Genomic DNA, 25,377 nt, shown 5'->3' with positions numbered 1-25,377 from the left:
TCAAAATTGCTGAACACAGATGATATATAACTGCATAACTATGAATTAGTTTCAGGTTTTTTGACCACATTATCACTTTGCCACATTATTTAAACTACCATAATCTGTAGCATAGGCTATTATGGGAAAAGAACTAGAAAAACCATAAATTCCATAAAAATGATGCACAATTTCTATTAAAATGTATAGAAAGTATGCTGTCTCTCTTTTTGTATGACCAATAATTGCTTAGAAACAAACCACCATTCTAAAGTGACACTTTAAAATAGTCTAATAGTTTGTGTGAGTTGTTATTATGGTCAGTAATTGACTCCAGATTTATTATTGAAAGTTACTGCACATCCTGAGGTGATAATGTGGCCATGACCCAAAGAGGTTACACCTCTGGGGTGTGCATACATTTTCAATAATTCAACAGTTTATCAGCAATTATTCTTACTTCAGTATTATTTTGTAACTTTATGAATCTAAAAAGGTTTTCTAAGACTTCACCCCTCACAGATATTAAGTGAGACATTTACGTGATTTTAGATGATGGAACAACGGATGAAAAGCCCAGGGGTAAATGGACCATTGGATGTGTTTTTGTCTTACAACAACTATGACAACAAAACACACTCACAATCATACTGATTTCTATACAGTAACATATGATTACTACAATAATAATTTTTCAGGATTTTATTAAATCATTTTTTCCCCAACATGCATTCAATCAATACATTTTTATTACAGTGTTTTTTCTTTTATGTCTTAAATGAAAACAAGACACACGCACAATTCATCAAGGCTAAGTAAGCCAACTTGGAACCTGAGTTTACAGTAACTGTATGGTCATCATCATTTAATATTAATTTAATATTCTTGAAATAATACTGCAAAGACCACTAATCAAACAATGTACTTAATGCACGGTCTTTTTCCCCATTTGCTATAATGCAAAATATATAAGTGACTACTCTGAATGCTAGTTGCATGTGACAATAAAAGGATTTTAATGTCAGTCTCTAAAGTCGACTTTTTATTAATTTCATTTTAATCAATCATTAAACACTGATCATTAGCATACATTTTGTTTAAAAATCAGTATTTCTTGGGGAGCTCAAGGAAACATGATAAAACTAAACATCTCTAATCAAAACTTTGTTGTTTTAAATTATTACAGATTGTCATTGTTTTCTCTTGGTAATCTATCATTTTTAATAAATATGATTTAGAATACAGGATTGCCTATTATAAGGATTGCACACAAGACACTTAAAACATTTATTCGGAAACATCTGAAACATAAGTTATGGCACATTTTCGAAAGCAAAGAGTTCAAAGAGAATGAAAACTCCATGTATCAGCGTTCTACTGGCTGGACTGTTAAAACATATTTGATCCCAACATTGTCTCTGCAGCTCTGTCATCATTTATGATATGTACTTAAGAAGATAAGGATGGAGATGACACTGAAATTGAATCTGACTTATTAATGTACTCAAGTTTTATCCGATTCCGTTTGGATACATCAGATGCTGGTGAAAGAAATGTTTTTCTCCAGTGACTTTGTTCTTCTTCATCATGAATTCACAAATCTATCATTTCAACTCGGTTGGTGATGCCGTGGTGACAAGGGAAATATTCAAAGGGACAAATAAATTTCAAATCTCAAAGCTGATGTGAGAGTTCCACATCAAAAAGAATCAGAAGGATCCTCTCATTTCTGTACATAATGTAAAATTAATTCATTATTTCAGTGTTATTCTCGGCCAGACTCTTCTCTTGTTGAATTAGAAATATATATTACAAATATTAGATATTACAAATCCGCACATCCTCTGGTGATCCTTGTCCATTTGAGGTTGCCAAATGAATGATTTAGCAAACAGCAGTTTGTCTTGACTGCAGTTTTCTCCTCAGACTGGATGTACACAGGCCTTGGTCACCTGAAGATAGATAGCATATATGTTATATAATGCAATTTGTCTGTAAAAACAACAAATAAATGATGTCCAGACTAATTATTATCAAAAATTAGTTACATTTTTTAGGCATATTGCATATTGCTTAGGAGTCAATTGTTTTAGTTATAATAATGCAATGAAACATGCCAAACTGTGCAGACGTAATTTTTTCAAAGAAATTATGAAAACCCATGCAAAAACAAGAGAGAACCAAGGAAATATAATAAATATAATAACTGATTAAGTTGTAGTCAATATATGTTTTTTTTCCTGTGAGCTTTTGGATTTGATATGCCTTTTTTCCATAGTAAAATAAAACATGTTGCTGTAGTTTACCTTTTTTTTGCCAAGTTTAGTGTTTTGTTCTTCCCTCAAATAAATAAAAAAGTAATTGGAATAGTTAAAAACAACAAATTTTTCAAGTGGTTTCCCCAAATTCAACTGAAAATGATTTTTTTTAATGACTTCTGCAGTCTCAAAATTATTCAATCGCATTCATGGCAAGCATCTACTTAGTAGAACACCCTTTTGCTGTTATGACCTGATGCAAACTAGATGTATAACCAGACACCAGCTTCTGACAGCGTTTCTGAGGAATCTTATCCCATTCCTGATGAGCAATGGCCTTCAGTTCAGTAATAATTTGAGGTTTGCGTGCTGCAACCGCCTTCAAATCCCACCAGATCTTTTTCTATGGGGTTCAAGTCATGTGACAAAGCAGCCCCAGAGCATCACTGAGCACCACCATGCTCAACAGTAGGCAGAGTGTTCTTTTCAGCATATACTTAATTCTTCTTCCTCCAGACATACCGCTGATCCATAGGACCGGAAAGTTCCAGTTTTGTTTCATCACTCCCACACAGAATCCCCAAACTTCTGTGGCTTATGTATATGATTTTTGAGTAAAGTGGCGCCAACTTTTTAATGCTTTTGGATCAGTCGTGATGTACGAGTTCTGGCGTGTGTTTAGGCGCCTGTGCAAACTGAAAACTAAGTGCCTGTTGCCACCAAGTTTTTCTGCAGGTCTTTTGCAGTTACTTGAGGGTTTTTCTAAATTCGTCCATGTAGTGTAACCACTCTTCCTTTAAATTTGAATTTGCAAACTATGCTTCCAACGGTGTTCTAGAAACATTTAGTGCCTTCGCTATTTTTTTGTATCCTGTTCCTTGTTTGTGAAGGGTGATGATTTTTTCTCTTAACTTTTTGGACCGTTCTTTTGACTTAGCCATATTTCTAACATGCAATCAAACGTGACACTCAAAAAACCTAGCCATTTCAGATATTTCATGTGTTCTAGCTCAGGCACACCTGGTGCAACTAATGAAGCCCTTGATTAATTGCATCAGGTGTGCTTGAGACAACATCTTTTTTGCAGATTTGTGCTGTTGTGAGGGATTCTATTCAGGGGGTTGAATAATTTAGATTTTAGACATATATATTTATATATATATCACAGAAGGTTGATGTGTGTGTGTTTGTGTGTGTATGCGTGCGTGTGTGTGTGTGTTTGTGTGTGTGAATATATACACATGTATGTATATATATATATATATATATATATATATATATATATATATATATATATATATATATATATATACAGGTCCTTCTCAAAAAATTAGCATACTGTGATAAAGTTAATTATTTTCCATAATGTAATGATAAAAATTAAACTTTCATATATTTTAGATTCATTGCACACCAACTGAAATATTTCAGGTCTTTAATTGTTTTAATACTGATGATTTTACAGCTCATGAAAACCCAAAATTCCTATCTCAAAAAATTAGCATATCATGAAAAGGGTCTCTAAACGAGCTATTAACCTAATCATCTGAACCAACTAATTAACACTAAACACCTGCAAAAGATTCCTGAGGCTTTTAAAAACTCCCAGCCTGTTTCATTACTCAAAACCGCAATCATGGGAAAGACTGCCGATCTGACTGCTGTCCAGAAGGCCATCATTGACACCCTCAAGCAAGAGGGTAAGACACAGAAAGAAATTTCTGAACAAATAGGCTGTTCCCAGAGTGCTATATCAAGGCACATCAGTGGGAAGTCTGTGGGAAGGAAAGGTGTGGCAAAAAAACGCTGCACAACGAGAAGAGGTGACCGGACCCTGAGGAAGATTGTGGAGAAGGACCGATTCCAGACCTTGGGGGACCTGCGGAAGCAGTGGACTGAGTTTGGAGTAGAAACATCCAGAGACACCGTGCACAGTCGTGTGGAGGAAATGGGCTACAGGTGCCGCATTCCCCAGGTCAAGCCACTTTTGAACCAGAAACAGCGGCAGAAGCGCCTGACCTGGGCTACAGTGAAGCAGCACTGGACTGTTGCTCAGTGGTCCAAAGTACTTTTTTCGGATGAAAGCAAATTTTGCATGTCATTCGGAAATCAAGGTGCCAGAGTCTGGAGGAAGACTGGGGAGAAGGAAATGCCAAAATGCCTGAAGTCCAGTGTCAAGTACCCACAGTCAGTGATGGTCTGGGGTGCCATGTCAGCTGCTGGTGTTAGTCCACTGTGTTTTATCAAGGGCAGTGTCAATGCACTTGTAGCACTTCATGCTTCCATCTGCTGAAAAGCTTTATGGAGATGAAGATGTCATTTTTCAGCACGACCTGGCACCTGCTCACAGTGCCAAAACCACTGGTAAATGGTTTACTGACCATGGTATTACTGTGCTCAATTCCTGCCAAAGCCTGCCAATTCTCCTGACCTGAACCACATAGAGAATCTGTGGGATATTGTGAAGAGAAAGTTGAGAGACGCAAGACCCAACACTCTGGATGAGCTTAAGGCCGCTATTGAAGCATCCTGGGCCTCCATAACACCTCAGCAGTGCCACAGGCTGATTGCCTCCATGCCACGCCGCATTGAAGCAGTCATTTCTGCAAAAGGATTCCCGGCCAAGTATTGAGTGCATAACTGAACATAATTATTTGAAGGTTGACTTTTTTGTATTAAAAACACTTCTTTTATTGGTCGGATGAAATATGCTAATTTTTTGAGATAGGAATTTTGGGTTTTCATGAGCTGTATGCCAAAATCATCAGTATTAAAACAATAAAAGACCTGAACTATTTCAGTTGGTGTGCAATGAATCTATTATGTATGAAAGTTAAATTTTTATCATTACATTATGGAAAATAATGAACTTTATCACAATATGCAAATTTTTTGAGAAGGACCTGTATGTATATATATATATATATATATAAGTGTACAGGTAAGATATACAGGTACAAAATATTTTCTTTTACCTTCTGGTCTTTATTGGGATCTATCAGGTTCAACTTTGGTATCTCCATTCTGCTTGTCGTTGGATTTCTGCGAGAGATGAGTGGAAACAGTGGCTGCCTGGGCCACGGCTTTGAAGCTACGCTTGCGCTTCTGAACGTTCTGCTCTGGGTGGAAGATGATGACATAGACTTTGGGGATGTACAGCATGCCCAGGGACACCGTGGCACTCAAGCTCATAGACACAGTCAGCGTGGTGGTCTGAATGAACATCTGGTTCAGGGCGGAAAAAAGATTAAGGGTAATATTTTAGCCTGGCCTCAGCTGCGACCTATCACAAGTGGTAGATCAGCTGTCAGGGCTTTAGCACTCCACATTACACTTATACATACTCTCTGTTGATGGTCACAATTCATTCCCTGGAAATCAGTGTAAAGACCCAAAGAGATGACATCAGCCACGTGCAAACAATTCAGTCAGTTTATAGTATCCTGTCTTAGTGTGGCATATAATTTGCATACATTAATTATGTATTCAAGTAAGGTTGATGTGAGGTCAGCTATGTGACTCCCTATTTTATGCGTCTTTAATATGAGCCAAATGAATAAACCCTGATCTCATGCATGTTTATTGGCGTTCACATCAACTGGCGAAGATGCACAACACAGTTGTGTTCATTTATAATATAAATATCATAATAGCCCCTAAAGAGATCTTAAATTTCATGAAATTATGTGGACTACACCCATATAATGACTGCCTCTCTAAAAAGTCTAAAGTGCTGTCACACAAGTAACTATTAAAACTTTTTTTATTAACATTATAAAACTAAACAAAATACACTTTAAAATTTAAACTCAGTATAATAAAATGTGAGATAACAACACTCAAAAACATCTAAAAATATATATACATACACACTGCAGCCTGCTATGTAGTCTAGTCTTTTATTTTTCCATGCATTTTCAAGAAATGAAAAGACTTGAAGACCACCTGAGGGTCAAAAGCTTTGCGGTTGACCGGCCACTAAAAGACCTCTCTATTAGTCAGAGTATACTTTCCATTTTTAAATCCCCATGCTTTGTAAGCAAAACCATCCCCCACAGGATGAATAGACGTGAAAAATTGAATGACTAAATGCATTAAGTGTGGCTAGCATCTTAACAGCTTTTAGTCCAACACAAAACATCATCCAATTAAATAGCAATTATGTTAACCAGATATAGCTACAGTTTTTTAGGCTTCTAATATCTGATTATGATTGAAGCATTCACAAGTAAATGTTGCTGCATCATTAACTGAACCAGAGCCATCTTATGCAGATAAATGTATGTCTAGACACTTACAGGATGAAGATCATATTTCTGTATAACATATTAATGTCAGGCACCAGTGAATCTACTACACTAATATCATGGAAGCAAGACTTAGGATCTTATATAGATGATGATATCAAATATGCCAACAGACCCAAAAAACAGACTGTTAATAGTCAAACAACCGTGAAATGATTGCAATATAAGTTAAATATGTATCTACGTTAATATTAAGAATTAAATGCAAAGAAATGCAAAAGAATTTCGTGAGAAAATTAATAATAATTTTAAATTTAATGTGCTTATTTAAATAGTCAGGAAAAAATACTGTGAACAAATGGAATATTTTTTTGGCAACACTTGATCCATTAATACTAAAAATTTATCTTCTATTCTATATCTATTATCTTAAAAAAAAAATAAAAAAAAATTAAAGATTAACCTGGGAAGGGTCATAGCACTTGCATATTGTTGTCCCATTGTTTAACTGCTTCTATTGTTCTCATTTGTAAGTCGCTTTGGATAAAAGCGTCTGCTAAATGAATAAATGTAAATGTAATTATATATTTTTTCTATATAGAGCTGTTCTACATTGCCTGTTCTATTTAAATAAGATAAATCTGTCCAAAATATCTTATTGACAGTTTACCTTTTCTGTAGATTGTGATGTGCCGAAAAAAATGGGAACAAAGGCCAACCAGATTATACAGGTGGTGTACATGGTAAAGCCGATGGGTTTGGCCTCATTGAAGGTCTCAGGAACCCCTCTGCTCTTAATTGCATAGACTGTACATGTGACCATCAGCCCCATACTGTAGCTCAGACAGCCAATCAGAGACAGATCTGACATATCACATTTTAGGATTCCACGGGCATACTCCGGGTTGGGGGGACGTAGCTCATCAAAGTCGACATTCGTGTGAGGGGGCATCACTCCAAACCAAATGAAAACACCCAGGAGCTGTGAGCAGAAAAGAGCCATGAATCAACATTCACACAAAATCAACTTCTGTAAAGGTCCAAGATATCATAAATACCATTAGATCAGTTCAATAAGAATCCAAGAGAAAATGTTTTTTAAATGTTTTCTCAAATAATAAACAACCATTAATGGAGGACACCAGAAAGAGAAGAGATTTCAGTGAAATTGCAGCCCCTCCGTGCTACACTCAAAAGCTTGCTTCTTTAATTATTTAAAGGACTAAAAGTCCTTAGACTAAAATATCTTTTGGAGACATAAAGCACAGTTACAACACTGTAAACACATAACAAAGCAGTTACTCTGATCAAGAGTTAATTTAGATACAAGTGATGCAAATAATTGAAATTAACATTGACTAAAGGTTTGATATTACATTCCCATATAATGTTGAATATGTTTTGTGTGTTCAAAAAATTAAAATTTTGTGGAATAAGCAGAATATTGTACAGATTCTGTTTGTTGGAAATGTTTTTTATTTGATTTATTAATTTATTAATCTTTTTTGAACACACAAAACATACAGTTTTTCAACATATATGGGAATTTGATAATACTACAAAGTTATGTGAAAAAACTTTCTAGATAATATGTGTGCATTTTTAATATGAATGTATCTGGTAGAATGTTTTGGATAAAGGCGTCTGCTACATGAATTTAAATTCTATAACAGACATACACGCACCTGTACTGAGATCAATATAAATGTGATGATCAGCTGGGATGTGGGGCTGATAAATTTTGGTGGCGTGACTGATTTCTTTCCCTGCTCAAAGATCCTGTAGATTCGATTAGTTTTTGTGAGCATGGCAGAATAACTGATGCACATGCCCAGCCCCAATAACAGCCTGCGGAACGCACACACCACGGAGCCTGGCTCTGCGATCATGAGGAAGGTGATGAGGTAGATGAGGAAGATGCCCGTCAGGAGAACATAGCTGAGCTCTCGGCCCGAAGCACGGACTATGGGGGTGTCGTTGAAGCGGATGAAGGTGATGATGACTCCTGATGTAGCAAGAATGCCAAGCACTGCCAGAAATACTGGGATAATGGCCCACGGAGAGCTCCACTCCAGCTTGATGATGGGAGTGGGTCTGCAGCTCGTGCGGTTAGGGGTGGGCCTCATGTCAAAGGGACACATGTCACAGTTAAACTCGTCCAATAGGTACTGATAGCCGTCGCATAGTTCACAGTGCCAGCAGCACGGCACGCCCTTCACCATCCTCTTCCTCTCCCCAGACTCACAGGGGAAGCTGCAAACCGAGTCTGGAACCACTTTATCCCCTCCAGACCACTGCATTTCCTCAGCCTTGCAGAAAGAGAGGGGAATATTTCAAGAACACGCATTCAGAAATGTCTCAAACTACAAATGGGCTTAATATGCTTACACTAAGTCGTAAGTGGTTGGTCCACTGGCCGATGAGTTTATATCCCGGGCTGGTGGTATTGGAAAGCTGGTATTGAAAGATATCGTATCGTCCTGGGGCGTCACCGTTTTCATTAAACATCACACCTGTACCGGCACTGCCTTCAGAGTCAACACACAGGGTTTTGATATTCAACATCACTAGTTATTATTTCAAATGCAATCATTTGAAACAACAGAGTTATTTAAAAGAAACGGCCCACTGGAATGGCATAAAATTTTATTAATGCGTGACAATGCACGCTTCTGAAAACCATTGTTCTTTTTCACCTTTTGATTTAAAGTAAATTTGTCAAGCATAACTTTGAAGGTGACTTTTCCATATCAACGCTTGCTTTAAAAAATAGTGTTGTAACTGACAAAATGGTAACACTTTACAATAAGTTCCCATTACTTAGCCTAACATTAATTAATGCATTAACTAGCATGAACTAATGGCAATTCATTTGTTACAGTATTTATTAATCTGTAAAGTTAATATTAGTTGTTATTAGAACATTGTTAGTTCATGTTAGCTCAAATCCATTAAATACTATTAACAGATACAACTTTTGATTGTAATAACGTATTAGTAAATGTTGAAATTAACATTAACTAAGATTAATAAATGCTTTAGAAATATTTTTGATTGTTAGTTCATGTTAAGTAATGCATTTAACTAATTAATGAACATTTCTGTAAAGTGCTACCAACAAAATGTAATTCTATGAGGAAAAATGTGGTACAACAAGGCAAACTTAATTTCATGTTCCAGAGTTTACAAATCGCAAATAACGGTCTGCACACAGTGTTTTGTTCCCCTTAGGCACTCGAAGCCGAAAAGATTTCCATACAAGAGCGTGAGGACGTTCACTGTGCGTAAACTGAATAGTGCTTTTCATAGAAATGTCTTAAGAGTGAGTGACTGGAGAAAAAAAAGGCATTTTTACCGAAAGATAGCGCTGAAAAAGGAAATGTGCCTTGTGTTTGGAGAGAGGAGCCCCAGGGAGAATCATAGACAAGGAGAGAGAGACGAGGTACGTGCGCTGCTGCATTGTGCATTAGTGGATCTCTTCAGGCTGGGATTGAGTGCTGACCTCTCTCGCCGCACTCTGACTAACCCATGGGACTCACAACCCTCCTCCTTGGAAACAGCAGCTTCTGTTCTGGCCTTTCCCCTCTTGCAGAATCTACTCCTCACCTATTATCACCTGTCAGTCTCACAGTAATGGCAATATCCTCAATTCGAGAAGTGCAGGTTTATTACGAGTAACCTTCCTGGCAGATTCAAACAAAGCATTCCTCGGAAATAATAACTTGCATTCAAACTGCTGTGAAGTTCATAAGTCTTGTATGAATACAAATTAATTACGGAAATTCTGACTGTCTCAAGGTCTCGTTCAATATGTTTGGAATGGCTCACGTGCTTCAGCTGTGTCCTTGAGAAGGCTTACCATTAAAACTGACAGCACGGATGTAGCTCAGCAGCATTCTTCCATCCACCGGGTCCATTTTGTCACAAACGCCCATTGAACCCGGACAAAGGTCTATGTGCATGCTATGGAGAGCGTGGGCCATGGCATACACAGCGTCAATCACAAACTGCACTTTCCCTTCCTGCTCGTATGCCGAATCCTGGCTGATTCGTTCTTCTCCTGAAAGACCGAAAGCAACATGACAGGAATTGAAAAGCTTTGCTGGAGGAATAATCCAATTAGATGTGCTTTGCACATCTTAAAAGCATAAGAATGTATGATAATTCAAGTACTACAGCATTTATGGGAGTAATTTGTTGGAAATTATTTCCTCGCCTGTGCATTTCCTCAGCCCGCTTTCGCCTCTGATTCCAGGCCGTGTCAGTTTGCATTTGAAGTCATCCTCCCAGAACTCAGCGAACCAGATGTTCCTCCTGTTGTTTTCCAGAGATCTTGTGGCGAAGTACTGGTCAAACCCTGAGAAACAGGTTAAAGGGATAGTTCATCCCAGAATGAAAAATATGTCATCATTGCGAAACCATATGCCGTTTTTTTTTTTTTTTTTTTTAATCTAGTGAAATCTAGTGTCTTTGTCATTTTCAGCTCTATGGCAAAAGCTGGGTTACAATTCTTTAAAAATGTTTGTGTTCAGTAGAAAACAAAGTAGCATACAGATGTCCAAAGGTTTTTTTCCCCCTCCACTATTGTCACCTGAGTTTTTCTTGCCTCTGTCACATTCGGGTTGCTCAGTTGAGGTTTAAAAGACAAATTTAATATTATTGATTTAACTGCACTGAAACTTTCGGATATGAACAAAATTTAAACCGAATTGACCTGGATAATGACACTAACTTAATAATATTGACACTTTTATTGAGCTGAACTTTGAAACAATCTGTATTGTATAGAGTGCTACATAAATAGTGTTTGACTCGATTTGACTTAAGTACTTAATACATGGGCATAGGTGCAGAATCTTTTTGAATAACTAAATAAAGATCTGCATTTTAAAAAAAAATCAATCTTTTTTGGGTGGATTATTTTCTTAGTTATGAAACCTTCATTAATCTTACACTGCTACAAGTTCATACCCTCAATGGACGCCCGCTTGGGGAGGATAGTAACGGCACCCTCAGCCACGTCCTCCTGGTCCAGGATGGGTGAGATTTTTGCTCCCCAGCTATCAGATCCCACAAACAAAAAGTGACCTGTAAGATTGGCTCTCTTTGCTGCTTCCAGGACACGCCTACAATAAATGAATTTAAAAAACTCAGAAAAGGCAGGTTCCTTAAAGATAAGGAAAATCAGATCCATTAAAGTTATGATTTGTTGATTATTGCTGCTTTCAGAATTGATTGAGTGTGTGTGTGTGTGTGTGTGTGTGTGTGTGTGTGTGTGTGTGTGTGTGTGTGTGTGTGTGTGTGTGTGTGTGTGTGTGTGTGTGTGTGTGTGTGTGTGTGTGTGTGTGTGTGTGTGTGTGTGTGTGTGTGTGTGTGTGTGTGTGTTTCATTATCAGGTTCATTTAGGCTTAGATTACAAAATGCAAATTAAACCAGATTAAAATTCACTTTGTAATATATTAATTTGCCATAATTCCTTCTAAGACTCATGATATTCCAGTTGTAGGGTGATTGATCTGTTCTCAAACCATTTTCAAACCTTTTCCAAGGCTATATCTCCTGCTTCCGAGTCATTCAGAATTACTACTAAAAGACAACTCACTTGATGTCATCTTCATTAGCGAAGATAATAACCCCTCTGGCATTGGATGTCTCCATTAGCCTTTTGATGATCTTGTCAAACTCTCCTGGTCTTGGCTCCCTAGGAATTTTAATGGCCTGTGCGATGCAAAGACCCCCTGAATAAAACAAATTAAAATGACGAATAGTTTTGAAGGACTCGTTGATACGTTCATAAGAGAATGATGGTTGCAGGGGATTTAGATTGAATATAACATCCCGGTCAATCTATAGCATGTCTGTCATTAAGTCTAGGTGACTAATACTTGTTTACCCACAGGAAATCCCATGAAACCTTTATCCACTGATCATTATCCTCTTTCCTCATCAAACACAACACCAGATGTGTTAAATCATTGGATAGACTGTGATACATTCCTCGTCAGTTATGGAAAATCAGGGTATGGTAAATCAGGTAAAATTAGCTTACAACCAAAGCGCATATATTGATTTATATTTGTAGATTTGAATAAAATTATTAATAGCACTGAAGCCACTTTTCATTACTTTTCTGTACCTGCTTCCCTGGATATCTGGATGAAAGCATCTACACCACTCTCTCCATAGTTCCCCTCTGATGCCAGAGTAGAAACGTAGTTCCATCCCATGGCTTTGACAATGTCCACCATCGCCTGGGCCTGAAAGGAATCTGGCGGCACGACTCGGGAGAAAAATTCGTAGCGATTGTTGTCACTAAGCTCAGGTGCTGTTGAAGCATAACTGATCTGAGGAATCTGCAAAATGGAAGATACAGAACACGACAGTGAGCAAAAGCAGGACTCACTTGCATCCTTTACGTGAATTTCATGAATTTCTCTGATCTGCATTGATTTTACTGGACTGATAAAATTCATTTTTGATGATGTTATACAACAGGTGGATGAGTGTACCCCCTCGGTTAAAATCTTGGACAGGTCTGGGGTACTGATAAAGGTTCCAAAAGGTAGTTTTCTCAGAGATGGCAGAGAAGAACCATTTTTGATTCCTCAAATAACCTTTCAGGCAACAATCCTTAAAAGAACCCTTTTTTCTGAGTGTGAATAAATGTAAAGAATCTTTTTCCACTAAATAATTTTTTGTGCAGTGGAAAGGTTCCATGGATGTTACAAGTTCTTCATGGAACAAACATGTGAATAAAGAACCTTTATTTTAAAGAGTGTGGTGGGGATCGCCCCCAACAGTATGTGGCAATGAGTTACTGTGTTATGAGTGAATCAATAAAACAATTTCCCCATCGATTCATTTAAAACTGGGAGCCATCTGAATATGCAGACTTCCCTACTATAAAGTAGGGGGAAACAGTATCAGTAATACCGGTTTGTCAGAATTCACAGTATTCGAAAGGAGAAGGCAAAAAGTACCTGGGTGACTTACTCACGGCGAAATTCTGAAGTGTGCATTGCACACATTGCAAGGTCACATAACAATGAAAACATGACAAATGTGGTATATCCAGATTACATTCATATTTTTTTTAACGGTCGCAAAGCAAGTACTTATTCAAAAGCAATGAAAGCTTTAGCGTAAGTTCTGCCAGGAAGACTCAATCGTTACATCACTTATTACCTTCACATCTCCAATCATGTTCTAATACTTGCAGTATAAAAGATCGGTACTACATGTCTAAGTTTGCAGATGCTGACGCAAACAATTACCTCCATCCTCCCCACAATCACCAGGATGGTCCCTTCCCATACCTCCCGGGGGGTCGGCTGCGCCCCTGCCTTCGTCTTCAGGCAGGAAATGCATTTTCCGCTACCCTCGGATTGCACGCTACTTTATAAATATTTGCTTGCTGGGCTGTTAATAGATATATGCTTTTGTTACATATACGTATCTCCCGAGTCTTTCTGGTAGAATTGCCTTCTCAGAGAGTATGTGATTTTGGATGAAGCCATTTGTGAGTCACTGAATCATTCACTCAGATTCATGCAGGGATGAAATTAGTCATTAGTGCGTCACAGTTCGAGTACTTATGCACTATTCTATGCTGTTTTGTTGTATAAATAGTGAAAAAAGGGGTGGTGGAATGTTGGATACTCAACTGTTGCAGCTTTCCATATTTAGACAAAGTATAATATTCCGTATAATATAACCGTATAATATTCATACACTACACGTCAAGTACATAGTGCTATAGTGTATGGTGTGTCATTTCAGACACAAATATTGAAATATTCACTCCACCAATTTGTTCAGAAAACACAAATTCAGGAATGTCACTCAGAGACGCTGAACTATTAAAAAGCTGTGGCTTTGGTTTAAAATATTTTGGTTGGCGGAGTGAAAATAGACAAAGTTACTGGCAATACTGGGTCTAAGGTTGCTCTTTTGTTTATTGAACTGTTGTATAAAATAAATATCACACTCATACATGATATATAATAATGTCTGAAGATAATCATATTCAGCACAACAGCACATTTGGTCTAGTAATATTGCTTAGGCCTTTCCTAAAACAGGAAACTGTCTCCTGCAGCAAAACAACCCTAGCTTTAGTGGTAGTGTTTGCTGCAGCACATAAAAATCCTGGGAAAATACAGATGGCACGAGCTACCACTGTAAAAGCATTTGTTTGTATATAAAAAAAAAAAGGATGAGAAGATTAATTTACTGTTGTGCTAGTTTCTTAATGATGCAGTTGATGTCATTGGGCTAGGCTTTGCGCCGACTAATGTCTGCCGAGCCCGTATGGCTTAATGAAAGGCTCTTTAAAGAAGCGGGCAAGCGGACAGTGAGGAAAAGGTGGATACAGACCGGAGAAGGAGAGAAGAGGGAGAGGACCATTTGACAGATTATCTGGAAGGATTAGAGGGGTTTTAGTCAAATTATGTTAAGCACAGAGGGAGAGAGACAGATCAAGAGACAAGGTTGCCATTTCTCAGCCATAAGCCATACAATATATTTAATTCTACTAGCTTACTTGCTATGACAGATTTAACCACTCCTCCCCCATCATATATATATTACAGCCTTTGCACTACCCATGACCTGTCAGGCACTTGTTACGTCTGGCATGAGAAACAATAATAATCAAAGTTTGCAATGCATTTCTCATCAAATGCCATTTCAAAGCATCAATGCTTAGGAATATAAAGGAAAACGTGGCTATAGGAGGATGTTGCTGAAAGATTTTGTCTCAGATACTAATTTGTTGCTATGCATCATAAGCATTTCAGCCTTCCAGCCTTTCCACACATGAGTCATGTCAACATTAACAGCAGTCAAATGCAAACATTACCTAGAAGTGTTTTATTCGTTTTAGACATATGCTCCCTAAGCATCTCTTAAAATGTGAACGTGCATTTTTTTTTTCATCATGATCTGACCCTTAAAAGTGACTTTCACTGGTGTGGTGTACAAATATAACCCAAAATATTCAGGTTGATTCATCCAGATTAAATAATATTTCTGATTAAAAAGTAAATGTAGTCATTAAGTTGAATGAAATCATAAATTTTTATTTTAAAAGTAACATCTTTACAAGTTAGGAAAAAAAATACTTAAAGTCTTGTGTGGCATAATCCAATTCTACAAAAATATGCTTTATAGGCCGAATGTCATCCACCTATCATAAGAATCTGATATAGAATGGTTCATGAATCTTTATGTAAAGACATCTTGTGTTGTCTTTAAAACAATCTTTTCTGGACTAGTGAAACCCTTGATTTAGAGAATGTGAGGGTCAAGCAGATCTAGAGACTGAAATGAGATCTGTCCCTGTCGATCTTTGTGTTAAAGGCCCACACTCATTTAGCTAAAGCCACAGAACAGAAGCTGCCTGTAGCTGATAACACGGCAACTGCATTTCTCCGGGCTCATGCTTGATTTTCCATCAGGAGTCTGAGCTGGAGATACGGCTTTAATGGAGAGGGGATCCTCCGTAATGCTGTAGTTAATATCTGTCTTTCTCAGTTACTACTTACCAGGACTCAGGGAGGAACATGGACAAGAACAAGTTTGTAAAGATAAACCTAGAAAATGATTCAAGATTACATTTGACGACACAAGCTGTTTATTCATTGAGTGACTAAAGTATTGTGGTACGTCCATACACACCCCTTTCAATTAATCGATTCAAACTCTTTATTATTCAAAAATATTAATGAAAGTCCCTCATTTGATTATTAAATTATATGACAAAAAAACATTGAGTAAAATATAAATGTTTATTACAATATACTATTGTATTTTTTAATCAATATTTAGTGTATTAATATTTTTTTCTCTTGACATGCCTGTTTAATTGTGTATTTAATTATGAATTCATTAATTATAAAATCTTATTTTTAAACAGGGAAAAATGTCCATTACTGATTATTCCTTGAAGTTTCGCACCCTTGGAGCGACCAGTGGATGGAACGAAAGCTCGCTCCTGACCACCTATCGGCAGGGATTGGCTTCAGGTCTGCGGTTGCATCTCGCTGCCTATGAGGACTCAATGGGACTTGAAAAGTTTATTCAACTATCATTCCAAGTGTCGCGTCATGTGTAGCATTGTCTGGATGAACAATCGAGCCACTATTTCCCCCATCATCTCCGCCAGCCAGAGTTTGCCAGTGCTCCAGAACCAGACACCAAACCAATGCAACTTGGTAACACTCGTTTGCCTTTTTCTGAAAGGTGAGAAGGCTGACCGAGGGTCTATGTTTATACTGTAGCGCCTCAGGACACATCAGATCAACATGTCCCATCCGTCCTCCAAGACCCACTGTGAGTTTTATTTACAACGACTCTGTTGAAATGAAACCGCTTACCACCGTTGTAGTACTGAATGCACTCCATGTCTCTGTTTCTATACCAGCCCTCACTGAAATTTCAGCTCCGGGGAGCTCTGCCACCAGCTCAAGCTCAAGAAGAGGTTCACCAAAATCAGTTACCAGGTTCACTCAGTGATTGGAAAACCACTGCGTTTTTATTCGCAATATTCACTTTTGTGTCTGACCCATCCAGTTACAAGTTGGTATCTGCCATAAAGAAACCATCCATCTGCTGGTTCTGGAGCATTCCACCGCTGGCATCATCCTAGGGTGACAGTTGTTAATCCAACATCAACCTGAAATCTCCTGGGCAATGAGAGAAATCCTGAAGTGGGGCAGCAGCTGTTCCCAAAAATGTTTCCCTCAACTTCCTCTTCAAGCACCAGTCCCCAAAGTACTTCCACTTCAGTCAACCTCCATTGAAAGTCCCATCGAGTCCCTACCTGCTATGCCCCATTCAGTGATATGTTCTGCCCAATGAGAGCTACACAGTTGCCTCCTCACCGGCCATGAAACTGTGCGATTGACCTGCTTCAGGGTGAACCAGTGCCCGTGGGAAAATCTATCCACCCTCCATCCCCGAACAGAAGGCCATGGAGGAGTATATTGAGGAGGCTTTGCGTCAAGGCTACATCCGACCATCTACATCCCCTGCTGAATCAAGCTTCTTTTTTGTGGCAAAGAAGGACGGAGGCTTGCGGCCTTGCATTGACTGCCGCTCACTCAACAAGATAACTGTGAAATTCCGATATCCACTTCCCCTCATCCCAGTGGCCCTGGAACAACTCCGTAGGGCAGCCATGTTCACAAAGTTGGACCTCCGCAGTGTCTATAACCTCATCCGGATACATGAGGGGGACGAATGAAAGACCGCATTTGTGACCCCTACGGGTCACTATGAGTATCTGGTAATGTCCTATGGAATGATCAACGCCCCCTCCGTATTCCAGGATTTCATGTACAAGGTACTCCGGGATGTCCTAAACAAGTTTGTGCTTGTCTACATCGATGACATCTTGGTATATTCCCGGAGTATGGCCGACCATCGCCAGCATGTTGTGGAGGTCCTGCAACGCCTGAGGGACTATTATCTCTTCCTCAAAGCCGAGAAGTGTACTTTCCATCAGCCCTCAATGACGTTCCTTGGATATAACATTAGCGAACACGGCATCCAGATGGACGAGGGGAAGGTAGATGCTGTTCGAGACTCGTCCACACCCACAACCATCGAAGAACTCCAGCGCTTCCTCAGTTTCTCCAATTTCTATCGACGCTTCATCAAGAACTTCAGCTCCATCGTCTTCCCATTAACAAACCTCCTGAAAGGCAAGCCAAGTCTCTGTCCTGGTCACCCTCAGCTACACAAGCCTTTGAGAACCTCAAGACGGCCTTCACCAGCGCACCGCTCCTCGTCAACCCTGATCCCACCAAACCCTTTTTCATGGAACTCAACGCCCCTGGTCACACCTAGAAGTGGACTTCATCACAGATCTACCTCCTTCTGACGTTAACAATTGCATTCTAGTTATAGAGGTTCATTTTTCTAAATCTTGTCGTCTGATTCCCCTCAAAGGTCTCCCCACTGCCATAGTGACGGCGGAGTCACAATTTAACCATGTGTTCCGGTACTTCGGTATCCCAGAAGACATTGTTTCCAATCGGGGACCCCAGTTCATTTCCAGAGTCTGGAATGCCTTCTTTACCATAGTTTACCCACAATCCAACAGGCAGATGGAGAGATAGATTCAAGAAATTGGACGATTTCTACGAACCCTCTGCCATGGTCACCAGAACTCCTCTAACCAGTATATTGGCTGGGCCAAGTATGCACAGAATTCCCTACAACATACCGCTATCGGACTCACCCCATTCCAGTGTGTACTCGGTTACCAGCCTCCTGTGGTCCGGGGGAACCTTCTGACGTTCCAGCAGTTGACTATTGGTTCCGGTAGAGTGAGACGGTCTGGGAAGCTGCTCACCATCAGTTGCAGTGAGCAGTGCGCAGGCAAGAGTTCCAGGCCAATACTCGGCGGCCGACACTCCCATTTATCAACCTGGGCAGAAGGTCTGTCTATCTACGCGGTAAATAAGAAATGCGCCTGCCCTGCAAAAAGCTAAGTCTCAGATTCATTGGCCCCTTCACCATCACACGGCAGGTCAAGCAAGTCAGTTACCAATTACAATGACCTCCACAGTACAAGATTCACTCCACATTCCACTGTTGAAACAACACTACCCACCTGTTTCTACTCCTTCCACAGAGCCTGACATAACAGAGGAACCCCCCCCCCTGCTGATCCAGGAGGATGGAGCCATCTATCCGGGACATCTTGGTCTGGTCTCGTATTTGAGTAAAGACTGATTACCCGTACTCCTCGTTCCAGCAACGTTATTCTCTGCATATTCTACGTTCCTGCGTTCCAAGTCTCACTACTCCTCGCCCCGTGTGTGCTTTCCTGTGTTCTACCTACCTGCCTCTTCGTGGGTTCTTGTGAGGTGTATACTCCTCATCCTGCTCTGAAGTCACGACCCCCGCATTTTCTCTGCATCGTCCATGTTACAGTAAAGTTCCAAGCCATTCTCTTCAGTGGTTATCTCCATTGACATCTCCCATCTATTTCCATTGATTTCGCTATACTGCAATGAACCCTTTCTTGATTATATTCCATCTGTCTACGTTACAATAGGGTACAAATTTCAACAAATATATATCACCATACTTCCCCTGTTGATTAATCACAGTTTTGTTTAACAAGTTTTTTTAAATGCTATGTTAAAATATATCTAATTAAATATGCAATAATTGGCATATATTTCCAGTACAGAAATCTGAACACTGGATAAAGCCAGGTTAAAAATTCTTAAATATAATTGTTTACATTGTTTATATATTTGAGTTAAAGGTTTTTACAGAGGGGATTTTAGAAATCTTTTTATATCAGTCCATTAATCAGAAAATACTGTCACCACGTTTTTGTCTTGCCTAAATTGCCTAAAAACAGGTTTCATTGCTTCATTTGTGTGACAACTATCCCCCAGTCTCCTCTTTGTCCAAGGGCATCAAAAGGCAAAAAAAAAAGAGATATGATTGTTTCAGCCATATCGGCCAGCCCTGTTCCAGAACGTATCACTAAAAGTAATGAACAACAGCATCAAAATACGATTAGGATGCACAAATTCCAGGTTTAATGTCCTGAGAAAAACCTAATGGAGCTTTGATGAGTCACTTTTTTTTGTGAATTGTTTATCTTCCCTGAATCCATGGTGACTGAAAATGATTGCAAATAACTTCTGAGCGAGGTTATCAGTTCACATACTAAAGCACACGCAGCTTTGAGCGCTGACCACAAAGAACACAAATGATTAAAACTGATAAATAAATAAAAAAGATCAACCATGGCAGGGGGTGGAATGAAATTGAATGTAGTTCAGGTGTAGGATTTGCAAGCTGAATGATGATCTAGAAATGAGAAAGGATTTGAAATTAAATGACATGCACGCACATTTCAATGTGGTGGTTCTCAATGATTTAAGGACACAGGTCAATGACGTGCGTAATTCAAAAACACTTCTCACTTCAAGGAAAATCTGATACTCTACAACAAAATAAAGAAAGAATCTATATCATTTAAGAAGCTCTTGCTGAGAGGCCAGGGAGCTGAAACACAATCCAAACCTTTTAACAGAATTAGTTATACTTCCTGTAGCCCTGGCGCTATCTGCAGTGCTGCAGATCAGGCTTGCAGCAACACCATGCAAGAGGAAGGAAATCCAGTGACTGCCACACATATATAACATTAAAAAGAGCCATATATCTTATGGCACTACAGGCAAAAACATTGTATTTTCAGACACTGGTTGTGGTCACTTTTGACTATTTTGCTACTTATTAGTACTTATCTACTTCTTCCAGACTAGTGGAAAGAAAACATCCATAATGTACATTTGTGTGTTCCCACTTTGTCTATTTGCATCTTTATATTGCAATTACAAAACATATCTTTAAAGGCCATTGAGTTTTTTTTCTCATACTCTGAATCGGACATCTCCACTTCAGCAGCACTCACACCAAACTTTCCAGTTGTAAAATATATATTAAATATATTAAATATAAAATTTGCCTGATTTACTTAGGCTACATAATAGTTTATTCCTAAAAATATGGTGAAATATTTTTTGGGCTGTTTTCTGACAATATTTTCTGATTTATGGACTGATATAAAAATAATCCTCCTTGAAAAATCCTTTTACTTCAATGTGTCGACAAAATGAATGCATATTTATTGGCATGTTTAAAGGCCATTTTTTTCTCATGCTCTGAATCTCCACTTCAGCAGCACTCACACCAAACTTTCCAGTTTTAAAATATCTATATTCCGAAAGCCACAAGACAATCAGCCTTAGCCTGAGACTGATGGAATCAACATTAAAATGTAGTTAATTAAAATGAAGTTAAAAATTATCCCTCACCGCAAACAGTCGAAGAACATTGGCCACCATTATGGACACTGAGCTGGCCGAAGCCCCGATGACCCCTACCACTCGCTCTGGTTTTGGAATGATGGGAGGCTCTCCATTGGAACAGCGAACGTCTGAGTTGTCTTTCTGGATGAGGGCCTGGACAAAGGTGAGGGACTGTTCCAGCGCATATGTATCCCTGGAGCACGTGTCCAGAATCCTGGCACCCAGGGTGATGTTAGGTAGCAGGTCTTGGTCGCTGTTGATCTGGTCCAGCGCATACAACATGGCCTCCATACGATGGATCCCCTTCTCCTTCTTAATTTCCCCACATGGAACACCAGCGGGGCCCCTGGAATGCACCGGAAATAGTCCTCCCAGAGTGATGTCACCCTCGATCTTTATGGAATGAGTTCCTGAGGAGGAGGCTGAGGATTCTGGTGTAAATCCCATCATCACTATCCACATGACGTGAATCAGGGATCCCACGTGTTGTCTGGGTGCCCTGCTGATCCTGCAGTGATGGCATAGTGATGATCCGTGTTGCTGTGATGTCATAGTTGCTGCCATGCAAGGAGCTGGTTCTTCTGCTACAGCACAATGCTTTCTTCTCTACCTGTGTCTCCTGTGGAGAAATGAGACAAAAGATGTACACGCAAATTATTCACAAAGTATGCCTTTCGACAGCACTGCTTTGCAGATAGATTGTGTGATAATGCATTAAAGGTGCAGGTAAATGTTTGACCTCTTTACCCACACTCATTGATATTATCAAGAGACAATTAAAAACAATTGAAAAAATTAGTTGGTTGAGAGCTTTTCTATTAAATATAATAAAATTAATTTACCATAATAATAATAATAATGCAATGTATATATACACACACACACACACACACACAGCATTGTGTTTGGTAGCATCTTTTAAGTTTCTTACTTGTTAACAAAATTAATGTTTTAACACTGTCAACCAAACCCATTTTTCTATTAAATGTAATAGAATTGATTAAGTATTAAAATAATGCCACACACACACACAAACACACACACACACACACACACACACACACACACACACACACACACACACACACACACACACACACACACACACACACACACACACACACACAAACACAAACACACACACACACACAGCATTGTGTTTGGTTGCATTTTTTAACACTGTGCCAACCAACCCACAGTATTGACAACATATTTTTTTTGTTCAATTAAAATAGTTATTTAAAATCAGTATTTTCATATTTACCATTTTTTCCATTATATTTCTTTCACCGGGATTATTCAACAAACAATGAAAAGTCTACCAACCAACTTGGTTCTTTATACCATAATGATATTGTAAGGTAAGCCTAGTTTCAAAAAAAAAGTAAAAAAAAATTATAATATATATATATATATATATATATATATACACGTGAAACTAGAAAAATTAGAGTATCGTGCAAAAGTTCATTTCAGTAATTCAACTTGGTGAAACTAATATATTACAGTTTCTTTCAGTCGCTAACAAGTATTTGTCCAAACAGTTGTCACATTTTCAAAACTCTAAACACAATTAGCACAGCATCGATCTTTTGTGGCCATACCATTCACACGTCATGTCGTTTTCACACAATATGCAGTCAGTGAACACATTTCCACAATGCTTACATTTTCTTAACAGACAAGCAATACCTCCCAACAAAATTATGGATTGTTTTTGTAGTATTTACAAATGTTACAGTAACACAAACCATCCCACATAGTAAAAACAATATTACAAACCTCAGATACATTATAAAGACCTCTGCTTCTGCAATGATATGAGTTCAAAAACAATATATAGCTGATAATAAAAAAAATAATAATAATAATAATACAGTAATGAGAGATGCAGTGAGTGATGCAGTGAGAGGTGCAGGTGCAGAGAGAGGTGAAAAACACTGATTGCTTTTTACTGGAATGCTTTTGAATGTGAACAGTACGGAAATAATACATGTGGAAATAAAAGTCCCAACCAAGAAATTTAGTGTAAAAACGGGGGATTGCATGTTTTGCATGCAAATACCTGTAAAACTGAAACATAAAAGTCTATGTAGTTTTTGTAATGTCAACAATGGCCATTATTTTGAAACCTGGTGCACTTTGCTTGACTGCATGTACCTTGTGAAGTGAAAACAAGTGTTATACTTTGACAGAATAATTTCATTTTGAGTCAGATTTCCAGTGTTTTGGGAAATTTAGTGTGTAGAGAAAGATGTGTTCTATTTTGAAATGAAGAGTTAGTATATATTTAACAAAATGTGTTTTTGAGAAGAAAATCATCCATTTGGCCAATTGTGTTTTGTTGGTGTGAGTCTGTGTTAAGAGTTTCGAAAAAGTATCTGAAATATGGGTAAGCGCTTGTTGGCGATTGAAAAAAACTGTATATAGACTCATTGCATGCAAAGTGAGATATTTCAAGCCTTTATTTGTTATAATTTGGATGGTTATGGCTTACAGCTTATGAAAACTCCAAATTCAAAATCTCAGAAAATTTGAATAGACCTATTACATGAAATCAATAAAAAAAGGTTTTTAAATACAGAAATGTCGGCGCTCTGAAAAGTATGATCATGCATATAGTTATATATACTAAATATATTAGTTTCACCTTTTAATTTGATTTACTGAAATACATGAACTGTTGCATGATATTCTAATTTTTTGAGTTTCACCTATATATATATATATATATATATATATATATATATATATATATATATATATACTGTATATATGGCAGTGCCATCATAGTATAGTGACCAAAAACATGTTATTAGTATATTTATGTAAGGGGACCACAGCAGCATATTCTTTTACATCCTTTATATAAAAAAAAAAACATTTAGCCTACACATAAAAGCCTATTGACAAAAATTCAAGGAAGTACAATAGGTAGTTTTACATCTAGTGTATAGCCTACGTTTATTGTTAATAATTTTATTGTACAAAAAAAATATTCTAAGCTATTTCAACCCCAAAGTCTGTCTTCTAGAAAATGAACTTACTTTTTCGTCTTCGCACTCAACAGACCGCTGAGAATAGAGGGCATGTATAGGCAAGCATATTTATGTTTTATGCAAATTAACTGATACATATTCAGCAACAGGTGAGCGGACAAATTGCTATATTTGGATTGAAAGCTGAAGTTCCCGCGGGGAGACACACGCGTCCCACAAGCACACCCGTTTGATTTGTGTTCATGAGAACAGCAGCACTGCTTCTTAACCATGTTTCGCGAGACCTGAACAGACATCTTTACAACATTTTAAATGAATTTACATTCAATGTTTTGGCATAACGATAAGTAATTTATTCGCTTCTTAAAAATGTCTCACCGACTGATGCAGCTGCCAGTGAGCGCCCATTTGGAGCTGAAGTTGGATGGTTTTGAAGCACGACAGTAGATGTCCCCAACATCCGAGTATTTAGCTCTCATCTTAAAATGTCCACAGTCTTCTCACACAACGACAATCTAAAGATTCATTTGATTAAGGTGAGATTTTAATGTAGAAAGTATTGAGAGCTTTAAGAAACTATAAAACACTGGAAAAGGTGGAAAAGCCCGAACATTCCACAACTGTGATTCTACAAATCACTGTCAAATCCTTTAAAAGCCCCCTCACTCTGTCTGTCTGTCTCTTTCGCTCACTCTCTCGCTTTCTGTCTCCCTCTCTCTCACACACTTTTGTTGCTCTCTCTCTCTCTCTCTCTCTCTCTCTCTCTCTCTCTCTCTCTCTCTCTCTCTCTCTCTCTCTAATGGGCACAGATTGGGATTACCACATCACGCATGCATTTGAAAAGTCTCTGAGAGGGATGGAACGGTATATATTTTTAATGTGAACACTGCTCGTCTCTGCGTTTAGACCGGCATGCTTTTATGAAACAATCTGGTGCGAGACCCTAGTCTCGTCATAATGATTTATATGATTTTTGTAGATTTTAGAATGATTCGTTGTCTTTTTATAAAGACAGATAATCTAATCTGACCTCACTGTCACGTGTGTTTTT

General features: G+C 38.3%; 1 protein-coding gene across 1 annotated transcript; it reads right to left on the bottom strand.

The window, feature by feature from the left end:
• Positions 1-669: 669 nt before the first annotated feature.
• grm6b (glutamate receptor, metabotropic 6b) lies at positions 670-25,034 on the bottom strand. The gene is made up of 12 exons (XM_077203522.1): positions 24,705-25,034; positions 21,334-21,946; positions 12,621-12,837; positions 12,087-12,222; positions 11,456-11,610; positions 10,701-10,841; positions 10,344-10,544; positions 8,873-9,012; positions 8,170-8,793; positions 7,155-7,466; positions 5,213-5,462; positions 670-1,931 (listed from the first exon to the last, which is right to left on the bottom strand). The coding sequence occupies exons 2-11, from the start codon at positions 21,889-21,891 to the stop codon at positions 5,223-5,225; spliced, it is 2,724 nt and encodes a 907-aa protein (XP_077059637.1). The 5' UTR covers positions 21,892-21,946; positions 24,705-25,034; the 3' UTR covers positions 670-1,931; positions 5,213-5,222.
• Between the last annotated feature and the right edge of the window lie 343 nt (positions 25,035-25,377).

Source organism: Siphateles boraxobius, unplaced genomic scaffold (assembly GCF_051911475.1).
Source record: "Siphateles boraxobius isolate OS27281-9 unplaced genomic scaffold, OSU_SipBor_1 5, whole genome shotgun sequence".
Classification (NCBI taxonomy): Eukaryota; Metazoa; Chordata; class Actinopteri; order Cypriniformes; family Leuciscidae; genus Siphateles; species Siphateles boraxobius.
The sequence above is the reverse complement of the archived record's forward strand: the minus strand, read 5'-3'. Positions and strand labels throughout refer to the sequence as shown.